Source organism: Oratosquilla oratoria, chromosome 10 (genome assembly GCF_046742065.1).
Source record: "Oratosquilla oratoria isolate Oo_2021 chromosome 10, ASM4674206v1, whole genome shotgun sequence".
NCBI lineage: Eukaryota > Metazoa > Arthropoda > Malacostraca > Stomatopoda > Squillidae > Oratosquilla > Oratosquilla oratoria.
In genome coordinates, this window is record NC_134786.1 from 64,431,854 (window position 1) to 64,448,422 (window position 16,569).

The 16,569-nt window shown below is 39.3% G+C and overlaps 1 protein-coding gene across 1 annotated transcript in view; it reads left to right on the top strand.

The window, feature by feature from the left end:
- The window catches only part of Rab35 (RAS oncogene family member Rab35), a 72,307-nt gene that overhangs the window by 26,857 nt on the left and 28,881 nt on the right, over positions 1–16,569 (top strand). The window contains exon 2 of the mRNA XM_076192017.1: positions 2,632–2,806. Within this exon, the coding sequence (XP_076048132.1) occupies positions 2,632–2,806 (175 nt within the window). The remainder of the gene's footprint in view (positions 1–2,631; positions 2,807–16,569) is intronic.

Consider the following 16,569-nt stretch of genomic DNA (forward strand, 5'->3'; position numbering starts at 1 on the left):
TGTGAAGTATGGTCTTGGATCACGTGTTAGACTCGTGATCGACAACTATTACCCTACCCGGATGAAAGTTCAGAACTCGTATAAGCCCGATCTATGGATAATGCTGTGATCTTACACACAAGAGGACATGGAAAGAAAATAAAAAAAACATAGCTACTGAAGAGAACTGAAGAAAAACAGTTTTCCACTTAGAGTCGTGGACACGGAACAAACTGGATAATGAAATAGTGTGCGCAAAAACCATTCATGAGTTTAAAAGTAAACTAGACACTGCGAGATACGAAAGCGGGACAACCACGAGCATAGCTCCCCTTCCCGCAAAATACAACTAGGTAAATACACGCACACAGCAATTACGAAGATGGCCCCAACACTTTCAAAATTGTCATATGAAGAGTGTGAAAACTAGAATTACCAACTCTGGAACAAAGAAGAGGAATATGTGACTTGTTGATTATCTATAGAATCATGAGAGGTATGGAAGTCCTTGATAGAGAAGACTTACTAAATTGGGATAAGAGGAATACAAGGGGGGATGGAAGGAAGCTCAAAAAGGACAGCTATAGAAGAGACTTGAAAAATATCAGCCTTCCCCACAGAGTGGTGGATGTATGGAACAAACTAGATGAAACAATAGTGTGTACAAAAACCATACACGAATTTAAGAGCAATTTAGATAGTGCGAGATACAGAGACGGGGCACCACAAGCATAGCTCCCCTTCCTGTAAGATGCAACTAGGTAAATAAACGCACACACACACACGCGCGCACGATACAGAGACCGGACACTACGAGCGTAGCTCCCCTTCCCGTAATATACAACTAGGTAAATACACACAAAACTCCCTGCCCACGATTTGGAGTGCCGACTCGCAGCGCAACGGTAATGAAATGATTTCGGCTCTACGCGGAATTCGAACTCATACCGCTGGAGTAGCTGTTGCGAACGCTACTTTGTGTGTGTGTGTGTGCATGTATTAGCATGTAATAACTAAAAGCTCACCCAGCTGAACTGGTAGGAATGCAAGCATGTGCAAAGTAATGGTTGCATGTTGGCAAGTCACCCACACATCGTGTGAACCCAATTACCTCATTAGTGCTGTTTCCCGACAAGGATATGTACGGCTTAACTAATGTGAATTTGTGTAAAATTGATTTTGAGAAAAGTTGATAGTGGAGACAATTGGGAATAAGTAGAGTAGTGGTTGTGGTATGATTAATTATTGAAGCTTCCTGTAGGGTGCAAAAAAGTTAAAGTTGGGAAAGGTAACAATGTCTTGTTGCACTCTCCACCTACAATTATGAATTACTTTACATATTGTTCCATTGTCGCAGCATCAAGTAAAGAAAGCAGTAGCTGCATCAAAGTTTCGTCAATCGCTACATTGATATAACATTCCATACCGTTTCATATGTGTTGGTAGTTGAATGTAGTACTCAAAAGATGTTTAATTTGCTAACACTGTTTTAGGAGCTAAGATGAGAGGGAGGAAAGAGTGGTGGGTGGGAGTGGGTGCATACATTTTAACTTGGCTACTTTCCCTATAAGGTGGAAAAAGTCCTTGGTATATAGATAGATAGAACTCTGTATTTGCCATCCCTTCATTAAGCATTCCAAGTCGTTATAAACTAAAGGTCCAGCAGAATAGTGTTATGCAGGTATGTTGTCTGAATTCTATATTTTCCCCATCAGTCTTGATTTTCTGTAACTAATGGTACCATACTATTCAGTTATTCATCATCAGTTGAACACAATAACCTGATCATAACACTGGTAATAGTAACGATAATTGTTTTGGTGATCAGAAACCTGAGGCCCCACAATCTAGGAATTATTCCCAGGCCCTCCCAGAGTTCTCTTGTAGAAACAGTGCTACATGGTCAATAATTTAATTGTCCTGATTCTTTAGTAGGGGACTCGTGGCTCTTTGGTTATGGGACACACCCACCTGTCCATCCCTATGAGTCAGTCAGTAAAGAAATTTTGTGTTGCTGGCTAGAAAGAATTAGCATAAGACAGTATACAGTAGAATAGGGTTCTCTGCATCTTTGTGGTACTTGCATTGAGCAGTTAGTGTCTGTTTCCAGGCCAATCCTTTGTTGTTGCTGTACTGCTTAATTGCTGGGTGGTGATCTGAACATACATGTGCTAATGTAGTTCTTGCTTGTCTTGGGAATGGTTGTTGGGCTGATTTCTGGGATGAATTTGGTTAAGTATAGTATTTGGCAGTCTTTTGTAGTGTTTTGTGATCTAAGTTTGTATGTGTTTTTGTATGGACATTTTATAGAGCACTGAAAGTAAGTTATTATAGATACTTGAGTGCAATTGCTGGAGTATTTTCCAGGGAATTCTTTTGAAGAGCTTATGACCATTGCCAGTGTGTGACTGCAGGCTAAATTACTGAAACTCATGGCAACAATGACTATCATTATTCATGAAGTTTATATTTTCAGATCTCTTAATGCAGTTATTGGAGTAGTTGATTGTTTGATGATACTTTTATGCACTTTAGTATCTGGCACAGTTGTTGTCTTACAGATATGTGTCGTGATTTTTATATGCAATCTCAGAATTACATAAGGTTTAGATTGTTGAATGGGCTATACTTACTCTTGTTTTTACCTTGCAGGTGTGGGCAAAAGTTCTCTCCTGCTTCGGTTCGCAGACAATACCTTCTCAGGAAATTACATAACTACCATTGGCGTGGATTTCAAAATCCGTACATTGGAGGTAGAGGGCCAGCGTGTAAAACTTCAGATTTGGGACACAGCAGGACAGGAACGCTTCAGAACAATCACAGCCACGTAAGTATCTTTGTTAAGGGTTGACATTTTATTATTTGAAATGTAAATCTACAGGCATATGAACTACCCTTTTAGTAGTTTAACCTCTTCAACACAAGTCAAATTCTTGCCCGCAGCATTGGATGCCTAATGTACAATGCATCACACTACTCGTGTTATAGAATATAAAGTTGCTGCAATATTACTCGTTCTCTTTCACATTGAGTAATAATAAATACAGAAAACGTGATCAAACCAGTTCACAGAATTTGAAGGTCACTACAACTACAAAATATGATCATGTACCCACTTGTGCCTCATGACGCCTATGTAGGTATCATCATATCAAAGAGGTTAACATACAAACCAACTTTTGATCTCGTCATGATTTTTTAGTTTAATATGCATTTTATGGGGCCAATGAAGGGAACCTTCTTGTGGAAGTGATATTTTCTGCAAGAACATTGGTTCAATAAATAAAATAAACTCAATATATTTAATGTAAATTAATATCATATTCACTAAGCATTGTGAAGATGAATTCTTGATACAATTCCTCTAACGTTTTTTCAAACTTATGATGGGTTTTTGCAGGTAAAATATCCTTATTGAGACTTGCCTTATACATATATATACATATATATATATTTTTATATATATATATACTTTATATATATATATATATTTATGTATATATATATATATATATATATATATATATATATATATATATATATATATATGTATACATATATATATATACATATACATATATATGTATACACACACTGAAACCTCTCAGGACAATAGACTTGACCGCGACACTTGACCCTTTGTGTAACTGCTTTCACCCCATGTTTCCTTATTTTTCCTCCATTTTCATCATTCATCACTCATTTTCTTAGCACATCCCACTGCGACAACCTTTCCCTCCCAATCCTCCTTCAGATTTAGCAACCCCCTAAAATACTCTGCCCATCTTCCTCTTACTGCTGTCTCTTCCATTATGGTCTCTCCAGAAGCACCTTTTACCTTTTCTTCTCTACCTGATTCGCCTCCCTTTCCTATCTTAATTTCCTTCCAAACCATGTTTTTATTACTTTCCAAATTTTCTGTCATACTCTTACCCCATTTCACATCTGCTCACCTTTTTGCCCCCTTTATCTTATGCTTTACTTGTCATCTCTTTTTCTTTGTATCTCTCATCTTGTACTATTTTGCAACCAATCTGTGAATGCTCGTTTCTTCTCTTCTACAACCTTCTTATGTGTATATATATATATATATATATATATATATATATATATATATATATATATATATATATATATACATATATATATATATATACAGGTAAACGTCGACTTACGATGGCCGCGACTTACGATTGTTCGACTTTACGATGACGACGACGACGACGACGACATGATAATTTAACCCCTTCCATACGGTGCCGCACACGTAGGCGTCATGAGGAGCAAGTGGATTCGCGACGCTGCCATATCGGCGTCTTGATTATATTTATTGTAGTCGCCCCTGTGTTTTTACATTCTCTCAAATGTGCCTTGAATCCCATTCTCTGTGGTTTTCAAAATTCGCGGGTGAAAGAGAGAACGATCGATATAAGCGGTGACTATATTTTATGATGCGAGTATTATTACGTCACGTCGTACGGCTGGCATTGGCTGCTGCCCGCGAGATTTAAGTCCCGTACTGAAAATACATAGTATAGTGTTTGAATATGGTAAAAAGGATAAAAATAATTAAATAAACTACTGTACATGTTTAATAGGCTATATTCAGTATCTCTGGTGGTTAATATACAGGTAGGCTAGGTACAGTGACCACGGAACAGTGATACACAAATTGGGGATCGACTTACGATGAAATCGTCTTACGATGGCTCTATCGAAACCTAATGCCATCGTAAGTCGACGTTTACCTGTATATATATATATTCATAAATATATATATATATATATATATATATATATATATATATGAGACATTGTGACAGGTTTGAGGAAGGTGGAAGAGAAGGACAGGTCTAGGACCAAGTTTATTCCTGACTGGTTTCGCTTATAACATTATCCAGGAGCATCAATCCTCTGATTATGCCATTGTAGGGTATGCCTCTTTAGGTAAAGGCCAGGAGAAAGAAAACTTGAAATAAAACCATGCCAGTGGGTCTGGCTGCAAGGCGAGATCTGGTAGACTAGATTATCGGCAGACCAATGCAACTCCACACCACAGTCTTGCACGTCACACCTATGTGCCACAGGAGGAAGGTGTGGAGCCAGAGTGTGTGGGCATCACTCTAGGAAAATGTTGTCCACCCTAAACAAAGTCACACCAACAGCCTTTTCAATCTAACTACTGTCTCTCTAACATACATACATACATATACCAAGGCTTTTTCCCCCTTTCAAGGGAGGTAGCCAAAAAGGGAAAGGCATAAAATCACTCCCACCCATTTCATCCCTAAATACACTCCACACCCCTCCCACCCTCCCTCTCATCTGAGCACCTCCTGGATGACGGGTCATCCCTGCACCTTGCCCACCGCCCTGGGTCAGAAGCAGTGTCGCAAGACACAGCACATCCATAGCAAGGCCGCTTCATTTAATCGACGACCCCCCCTCTCCGTCCCCCCTTGCATATAAGGAGAGGACGGGGAGAAATCCCTTCGGGCTGCGTCAAAATTTGCTCACACATACCACCTCACCCCTCACCCCCCTGCCCATTCCTCCTCATGCAATCACAACATCATCCATATACAACCATTCTCCACTCACCTCTGTCTTCTGTCCTCTCCCGTCCTTCCTCAACAGACATTCCCCTCTTCCCCAAAGCCCCCTTTACCCCATCCATCCACCTCATCCAAGGACGTCCCCTCATGTTCACTCCCTCCACATCTGCCTTCCATACCTCTTTTACTAGTCTTTCTTCACTCATTCTTTCCATGTGTCCAAACCATCCTAATATTCTTTCATCAACCCTATCTCCCAGCTCCTTTTCCACCCCTGTTCTCCTCTTCACCTCCTCATTTCTCACTCTAGCCTAGTAACCCCCACCATACTTCTCAGACACCTAATCTCAAACACATTCAAACTCCTTCTCTCTTCTTCTCTTATGTTCCAAGTTTCTGCCCCATACAGTGCTGTTGGCACAATCACTCCTTCATACAGTCTCCTCTTTGCATCCATTCCTAGATGTCTATTCCTCATTACACTCTTTAATCCACCAAGTCATTTACTTGCTTCGCTCAATCTGCATTCTACCTCCACCTTCACTCCACCTTTTCCTTCTACATTTGCACCCAAGTATCTAAAACTATCCACTTCCTCCAGTCGCTTTCCCTTAATGTTCACTTCCAGTCTACTGCCACTTTCACCCCTTGTACATCTCATCACCTTACTTTTACCCACATTTATCTTTAGCTTTCTTCTATCACATACTCTCCCAAACTCTGCCACCAACTTCCTCAATCCCTCCTCTGATCCTGCCACAAGCGCAGTGTCGTCAGCAAACAACAGCTGGCTCACCTCCCACTTTTCTCCATTTTCTTTAACCATCTCCAATCCTTGACCCTCTAACAATCCTTGTCTCTCTAACACCCTCCTTATTTCCTTTCTCTTCCTTTCCTCCTAACCTTACCTAAAAAGACCAGTGGTGATGGGACAAAGATGGTGGGAGTAGGCATGGTGTAGCTGGAAGCTCTTAGCCCGGACCTGCACACTGGTGGCAGGTGTGTGATGGCCGCTTCTCCTGTAACTGTGACCACACAGGAACTCGGTCCTGCACCTGTGACTGAGCAGGCCTATTCAGGAGAACCACTGCTCACCCCAACTGGGGACCCTATAAAAGGTGGGCTAAACATCGGTGGTCACACCATCCCATTGGGCAGCTGCATCCAATGATGCACCGTATATGCAGTCATGAAAGAAGGAATGATTATAGTAAATCATACCTCAGAGTAGGTGCATGGAATGTGCGCACCCTTACGGATGCCAGAGACACAGACCACCCTAAAAGACGAACAGCCTTAGTTTCAAGAGAACTCGCCAGATTCAACATTGCTGTGGCTGCTCTCAGCGAGACTAGAATACCTGGCAAAGGGCAAATCACAGAAGTTGGGTCAAGGTATACTTTCTTTTGGAAAGGGAAAAACCCGTAAGACCACCACTCCCAGGGCGATGGCTTTGCAGTTAAGACCCAATTAGTAAAAGCCCATAACCTGACACCACATGCGATTAATGAAAGAATCACCTCAGTAAGACTACCACTCCCGAAAAACCAGTTCATCATGCTAGTATCAGTGTATGCCCCAACACTAGATGCAGAAGACCATGTCAAAGGTGCCTTCTACCAACAGCTTGACACTGTCATATCCCAAATTCCAGCTGGGGACCATCTCCTCCTCTTAGGGGATTTTAACACCAGAGTGGGGCGAGAACATGAACTCTGGTACAACATAATCAGCAGGCAAGGTGTGGGTAACTGCAATGATAATGGTCTCCTCCTCCTTGGCCTCTGTGCTGAACAGGAACTCTTCATCACAAACACGCAGTTCAAACTCCCAAATCGATTTAAGACCTAGAAACATCCTAGATCAAAACACTGGCATATCTTAGATTATGCCATTGTCAGACAACAACACAAAAATGTGGTTTTGATCACAAGAAGCATGCCTGGAGCCGATGACTGTTGGACAGACCACTGGCTACTCATCACAAAATTAAAACTAACCATCAAAAGGAAGCCACGTAACATCCAACAAAATGAAGCCAGAAGAAGATACGATACTGGTAAATTAAAAGATCCTGATACATCTCGAGCTTTCCAAGCAGCAGTCCAGCAGAACCTACCAGTCAGAGAACCTTCAATTGATGCTGAGTGGACTAACATATGAGATGCCATCAATGAAGCTGCAAGAACCGTAATTGGCTACCAGAGCAAACAGCACCAAGACTGGTACGACGACAACGATGAAGATATTAAGTCCCTCATTAACATACATACATACATACATATACCAAGGCTTTTTCCCCCTTACAAGGGAGGTAGCCAAAAAGGGAAAGGCATAAAATCATTTCCACCCATTCCATCCCTGAATACACTCCACACCCCTCCACCCTCCCTCTTATCTGAGCACCTCCTGGATGACGGGTCATCCCTGCACCTTGTCCACTGCCCTGGGTTCCCTCATTAATGCCAAATGGAAAGCCCAAATAGCCCTCGACCAATACCCTAATTTCCAACCAAAGAAGGCTAAATATGCACAAGCAAAGTCACAGTGTCAAGCCAGGCTTCGGGAAATACAAAATGAGTGGCGGCAGCAAATGGTGCAAGACCTATAAGGTCATGCCGACAGCAGGGACCTTAAAAGCTTCTTTGTAGGCACAAAGAAAATTTTTGTACCAAAGCACACTGCTGCTGGGACACTTTTGGCAGCAGACAACACCATCCTCATGGAAGACAATGAGATCCAGACCCGTTGGATAGAACATTTCAACACCCTCCTGAACAGGAACTCATCAGCCCAACAAGACTTCCTGCAAAATGTGCCACAACATCCACCCCAACTATGGATCCTACCACCAACATTTCAAGAATTCAATGCAGCGTTAAAACAAATGCGTCAAGGGAAGGCCATGGGACCGGACAACATTCCCACTGAACTTCTGACCCACGGAGGTTTAGTCCTGAAGACGTGTCTTCACTCCCACATGGGAAGAAAAACAGGCCTCCAATGATTGGAAAAACACACTCCTTGTCACCATCTTCAAAAAAGGAGATAGAAGAGAATGTGGGAATTATAGAGGTATATCCTTGCTATCAATTGCAGGGAAGGTCTTGGCAAGGATCCTACTAAATAGATTATGAAACATAGCAGAAATAGTCCTGCCAGAATCCCAGTGTGGTTTCCACCCATCTAGAGGAACAGCAAAAACCCATATTCCTAATTTTCTATTACCTCGAAAAAGCATTCGATAGTGTACCGAGAACAGCCATGTTTTCTGTCCTCAATTGCTTCAGAATCCCTGAGCCTTTTGTTGACATGATCTAAGCCCTACATGATGGGATGACAGCTAAAGTAATCCACCAGAGCAACCTGTCAGCCCTCTTCCCAATCACATGCGGACTAAAACAAGGATGTGTAATGGCACCAACCCTTTTCTCTTTATACTTAGCTGCCATGCTATATGAAGTACCCCACAATAACCCAGGGGTTGAAATAAAATACAGTTTAGATGGAGGAATTTTTAAACTGGGCAGATTCAAGTCATGGCACAACACCAACACCAGCAATGTGACAGAACTACAGTATGCAGATGATAACACTGCCGTAGCCCACACCCAAGCAGGACTCCAAGAATCGGTGGATAATTTCCATGCTACCTACACATGTTTTGGCCTAACAGTTAACAAGGCCAAAACTAAGATATTGGCCCCACCAAGACCAGGGGAAAATCCACCAGTAACTAACATCACCATGGATGGAACCACCATTGAATGTGTCAAACACTTCCCATACCTGGGAAGCATACTTTCCACCCAGAGTACCTCCTCCAAAGAGATTGAAAACAGGTTACAAGCTGGCCACACTACATATGGGAGACTATCCATCAGGGTGTTCAAGAACAAAGACCTAACCACCCATACAAAGGTGATGGTATATAATGCCGTTATAGTATTTACCCTGTTATATGCATGTGAGACTTGGACCCTTTATATTAGGGACCTCAAAAAACTGGAACAATTCCACCAGAAAAAACTGAGAGCAATAATGAAAATAAAATGGAACAACTATGTGTCCTTGAAAGAGCCAATGTCACCAGCATCAAGGCCATGATCATGAAACACCGCCTAAGATGGTCTGGCCATGTGGTGCATATGGAGGACACAAGACTACCAAAGAAAATACTCTTCAGTGAGTTAAATACAGGTGATTGCCTTAGAGGCCGCCCTATACTCCGATTTAAAGACCAACTCAAGAAAACCCTCAAGGGAGCTAACATAGACCCAAACACCTTTGAAGCTTCGGCGAATGACAGGAATGAGTGGAGAAGCAAAATTAAAGTTGGCATGGACCTCTTTGAAGAGAATAGAAGAGCCAACCTGGTAGCTAAACGACAGCAACAGGCAGAAAGAACAAATCAACCACAACCACCTCCCACAATTCAGTGCGATCAATGCCCTTGATTCCTTGATTGTTCAGGGCACAAATTGGTCTTATGAGCCATAAGAAGGCTCACCACCTTAACAATAACTAACCTTTTATGACCCCCTCCTCTATTCAACCTTCTATTGGGACTGAAAACTATGATACTCAGATACGAATACATGCCGACGATATGTATATATAAAATACATATGTATACACACACACACACACACACACATTAACATAGATTGATCTCAGGATGAAATGAACTAAATGATTACCTGTCAGAAGGAAAACAAGACATAATGTGAATTGTGGAGACAAAATTAAGGGGTCCACTACCACCTAATGGTGTTGGCCATGGATCATATAATCACTGGATTAAAGTTAGAGAATAGAGACATGGTGGAGGAGTCATGCTTTTGGCTAAGAAAAACTTAGATGTGACAAAGGTTACAGATAGTAAAAACTGTGGAAATGATTATGATAAAAGTTGAAAATAGTGACATGAAAAATAGAAAGTTTGTGGTGATTTATGTGACCCCAAAAATGGGCTCTTGGAAAGAGAGTGAGTATTCTAATATGTTAGAAGATACAAGGCATTCATTAAATGAGATGCTGAAGGATGGGGAAACCTGGTACTTATGGAAGATTTTAACTGCAAAGAAATCTGTTGGAAAGAGATGACAGTGAAAGGTGGAGAGGATCTATGGGGAAATGTATTACTTGACATGACTCTAGTACATACAATGACACAATGGGTAAAACAAAATACCAGATATAGAAGTAATGAAGAACTGTTGAGTCTAGATTTAATAGTTACATCAGAACCTAAAATTGTGGATAAAATTTAATACAAGACACCATATGGGAAGAGTGATCACATAGTAATAGAGTTTGAACTAAAGGAGGTAATATATATATAAAGAGAAATGAGAAATACAGAAAAGGAAGACTGGTTTATAACAAAATGGACTTTGGGAAATTTAAGAACTTTTTTCAAAATGTGAGTTGGGAAAAATTCTACAGGGAAGAGACACAAGTGGAAGAAAAATGGATCATTTTGATGGAAATTGATAATGAAGGCAGAAATAGGAAAAGGTGTATATCAAGTGCTGGTTTAACAGAAGATGCATTGAGGTGAAAGAAGAGATAAAGCTTCGAGAAGATGGAAAAAAAGATAGAAAACCAGGAAAGTGGCAAATATATATCAATCAAAGGAATGAATATGTAAAAATGCGCAGAGAGGAAAAAAGAAATTACGAAAAAGACGCAATAGAAAAATGGAAAGACCAACCTAAGCTATTCTATAGATATGGTATGTGAATGGTAAACTCAAAAACAAACAGGAAATGGTGAAACTACATCATGGAAAGAGAATACACAGAAGATTTAGAAATGGCTGAAGTCATGAATAATCACTTCAATTCTGTTGTCACTAGAGAAAACGTACAGCATTGGGATGAAGGGCGTGAAGTGCCCCCCCCCATGAGGGAAATAATAACAAAAAGAAATAATGGATCATTTAACGAACCTTGATATCAGGAAATTACACAGCCCAGACGGAATTGCAAAGTGGATACTTAAAAGAATATAAAGAAGAACTAATGAACAAAATATATAACAAGTTTACTCAAAGAAGGAAAAACACCAAAGGACTGGAGAAATGCCAATATTGTACCAATATATAAAGGAGGAAACAAAGAAGACCCAACAAATTACAGACCAGTTTCCCTTACTAGTTCTGTAGCCAAAATTTGTGAAAAAGTTATTAAGAACAGATGGATAAAATACTGGAAGAAAATATACTAAAACCGAGACAGTTTGGATTTAGACAGGGAAGATCATGTGCCACAAACCTGATTTGTTTCTACTCGAGACTAATAGATATACAAGAAAAGGACAGATGGGCTGATTATGCTTTTCTAGACTTAAAAAAGCCTTTGACAAAGTACCACAAAAAATTATTAAAAAAAACTGGAAACCATAGGAGGGACAAGGTAAACTATTGAACTGGATGGAGGATTTCTTGCATGGAAGGAAAATGAGGGTTGTGCTCAGAGAAAGGAGTTCAACTTGAGAAGAGGTGATTAGAGTTCCATGGGGATCAGTATTGGCTCCAATAATGTTTGCTATTTATGTGAATGACATGGATGAAGATGTGGAATGTTACATGAGCTTCTTTGCAGATGATGCAAAATTGCTGAGGAAAATGAATACTGAAAAGGATTGTGAATTACTGAACAAAGTTTGGAAATGGAGTCAGAAGTGGGAAGTGGACTTCAACATCAAGAAATGTAGGATAATGGAATTTGGAAAAGTAAAAAAAGAATATCAGGGCAATATAAAATCAGTACAAAGGAAGTAAAGAAAGTGGGATCTGAAAAAGATGTGGGGTCAATCATCACAGATGAAGTGTCTCCTGATAAACAGATAAACAAAATTGTCAGAGAATCCTACAACTTGCTAAGATCAATAAAATTGGCATTTACCTACTTTGATGAAGAAATGGTGAAGAAAATACTAGTTACACTAATAAGACCTGGACTGGAGTATGTTGCAACACCCAGTACCAAAAAGAATATAAAGAAAATTGAAAGAATCCAGAGAGTAACTACAAAGATGGCCCCGATATTTTCAAAACTCGTTCGAGGAGAGATTGTCAAAACTGAAATTACTGACAGGAACAAAGAAGAGAAAGAGGGGACTTGCTAACTATCTATAGAATCATGAAAGGCATGGAAGTCCTTAATAGAGAAGACTTACTAAATTGGGATAAGATAAATGCAAAGGGACATGAAAAGAAACTCAAAAAGGACATAGTACATACATACATCATACATATACCAAGGCTTTTTCCCCCTTACAAGGGAGGTAGCCAAAAAGAAAAAGGCATAAAAACATTCCCACCCATTCCATCCCTAAATACACTCCACTCCCCTCCACCCTCCCTCCCATCTTAGCACCTACTGTTTAATTTTTAGCCAATTAAACAGTTATAGTAGAGAAAAAAGAAAAAAAACACACACACACACACACACACACACACACACACACACACACACTTTCAACGAACGGACGGCTTGACGAACGCTCTGAAGAAAAGTGCAGATTGTGGATATCAACGCAAAGAGAAGTGCCTTTTTGTATTTGCAGGGGGGGGGGAAATTGCTCGTGAGGTAGTGGGAACGTAGGGAAAGAGGAGAGGGGAGGGATTACTGAGGGAAATGGAAGGAAATGAGGATGGGAGTAGACTTTGACCAGCCATACAAGCGGAAGGTAAACAAAACGACTTAGCGGATGACGAAATGGCAAATAAAAATGTTAAGATTAGAAGTATAGAGAGGAGAAATACAGAAGAAAGTGACGAGAATATGTTCCAGGGATTTAAAGAGGGTGGGGGGGACACAACACCCCCCCCCCCCCCCCCCCCCCCCCCGACTGATAAGACTAGAGGAGAGAGTTGATAAGGTGATCGAGGACTTGGAACGTTAGTTAGGTAATGTAGGCTCCATTCTACAAAGAATTGAAAGGTTGGAACAACTAGAGAAGGCTAACAGAAACTTAACTGAAGAAATAGAGGACCTAAAAAGACAGTTAGGAAATGTAAAGGAGGAGAATGAGAAATTGAAGAAGAATAGTAATGAAAACAGTGAGAAAATAGCTACAGAAGCTAAAAATTGGAGAATAACTCAAGAAGGGAATAAGGTTTCATTCACTGACATAGTCAAACAGCAATTGAAAGAAACATAATGAAGACTCAGTTATTAAAGTGATGAGACAGAAGGAGAATATAGTAAGAGAATTAGCTGACAAAAAGAAATGTATAATTATATTAGGAATGGAAGAGAAACATAACCCAGATAGAACTGCAAGAATCAAGGAGGAAAATGAAAGGGTAAGCAGTTTATTAAAATTAGTCCAGGAAGATGAACCAGAAATTATAAAGGAAATTGAGGAAAAATTCAGACTCGGAAAATATAGTACAGATAAGACCAGACCAATTAAGATTAAATTCAGGTCACAAACAACGGCAGAGAAAATTCTATCCAAGACAGGGAAACTAGCAACAAATGATCAATATAAAAAGGTATGGATAAAAAGAGAAATGAATAAGGAGGAAAGAGAGGCAGAAAAGCAGAAAAGAATTGAAGCTAAGGCAAAAAACGAGGAAAGAACGGAGTCAGAGAAAGAGAGATTCTATTGGAGAGTAGTGAACATGAAAATAAAGCAGTTCGACATACTAAAGAAAAACATAAGGGAAACAGAGAACACAATGGAAGTGGCAGAAAACTAAGAGTGTCTTACACAAATATAGATGGATTGATAACAGGATTGAATGAACTGAATGATTATTTGAAAGAAAAAGAACCGGACATAATGGGAATTGTAGAAACAAAATTAAAAGGCCCACTACCACCCAACAGTGTAGGACATGATACATACAATTATTGGATTAGAAACAGAGAGAAAAAACAAGGGGGTGGAGTTATGTTCCTGACAAAGAAGGATATAAACGTGAAAGGTGTCATATATGGAAAGAATACAGTAGAGATGATTATGATAGAAGTGGAAGACCGAGATAAGAAGAGCAGAAAATTTGTGATCAATTATGTGCCTCCGAAAACAGCCTCATGGGAGGAGAATGAACATAAAAGTATGTTAGAGGACACAAAGATAGCATTAACTAAAATAATGGAAGACGGAGGAAGAATAGTTATGATGGGCGACTTTAATTGCAAAGAAATCTGCTGGGAAGAAATGACAGTAAAGAGTGGTGATGACTCATGGGGAAATGCTCTACTTGAGATGATTACTGACCATTCAATGACACAATGGATACAAGAGAACACTAGGTATAGAAATGAAGAAGAACCATCGAGGCTAGACTTAATAATTACATCTGAACCTAGAATAGTGGACAAGATTGAATATAAAACACCAATAGGTAAAAGTGACCACATATTGATTGAACTGGAACTTAATGAAGAAAAATATATGAAAAGAAATGAACAATATAGAAAAGGAAGAATGATGTATGAAAAAACAAACTTTGATAAAATAAGAGAATTCTTCCAACAAGAAAACTGGGAAGAAATATACAAAGAAGAAACATCAGTGGAAGAGAAATGGAATATTTTGACAAAAATTTACAAAGAAGGAGTGGAAAAGTATGTCCCAAGACAAAAACAAGAAAAAGAATATGTAAAATGCTGGTACAACAAAAGTTGTAGGGAGTTAAAAGACAAAAGAGACAAAGCCTGGACCGGATGGAAAAAAGACAGAAGACCTGAAAAATGGAAAATATATACTGGTTATAGAAATGAATATGTACAAAAGTGCAGAGAGGAAAAAAGAAAATATGAAAAAGATGTTATAGAAAAGTGTAAAGATCAACCAAAACTATTCTACAGATTTGTAAACAATAAACTGAAAAACAAACAAGACTTGGAGAAATTAAGACAAGGGGGAGTTGAATACACTGAGGAAATGGAAATGGCAGAAATTATGAACAAACATTTTAAATCAGTGTTTACAAGGGAAAATATACAACCTGAAGAGATTGAGTGGAAGGAAAAAGTCCCCCCTATGGAAGAAATAGAAGTAACGAAGAATGAAATATTGACACACTTGGGTAATTTTGATGTCAGAAAATCGCATGGGCCAGATGAAATAGCAAACTGGATTCTGAAAGAATGTAGGAATGAACTGGCAGACAAAATACATAGCATAATAAGCAGTTCCTTAAAAGAAGGAAAAGTTCCAGAAGATTGGAAAAAAGCAAATATAGTACCTATATATAAAGGAGGAAATAAAGAAGAACCTACCAACTATAGACCAGTCTCTCTAACAAGTACAATAGCAAAAATATGTGAAAGAATTATCAAAAGTAGATGGGTAAAATACTTGGAAAAAAACAACGTACTAAATCCAAGGCAATTTGGATTCAGACAAGGACGATCATGCGTCACCAATTTAATATGTTTCTATTCAAGGCTAATAGATATAATACAAGAAAGAGATGGATGGGCTGATTGTGCATTTCTAGACCTAAAAAAAGCTTTTGACAAAGTACCACATAAGAAGTTGCTTAAGAAATTAGAATATGAAGGAGGAATACAAGGTAAATTGCTAAATTGGATGGAAGACTTTTTGCAAGAAAGAAAAATGAGAGTAGTGATAAGAGATCAGCACTCAAAATGGAATGAAGTAATAAGCGGTGTCCCGCAGGGAACAGTTCTGGCCCCAATAATGTTTGCTATATATATTAATGATATGGATGAAGGAATTGAAAGCTATATGAGCTTCTTTGCAGATGATGCAAAATTACTGAAAAGAGTGAAAACTGAAGAGGATTGTGAATCACTACAGAGAGATCTAAATAAAGTACAAGAATGGAGTAGGAAGTGGGAGATGGAGTTCAATACAAAAAAGTGTAGTATAATGGAATTTGGAAAAAGCAAAAACAGAATAACAGGATCATATAATTTGGGAGAAGAAGGAATAAAAAGAGTAGAAAATGAGAGGGACCTGGGAGTCATTGTTATGAATAATATGTCACCTGAGAAACATATAAATAAGATTTTTGGAGAAACTTATAATTTAATAAGAACAA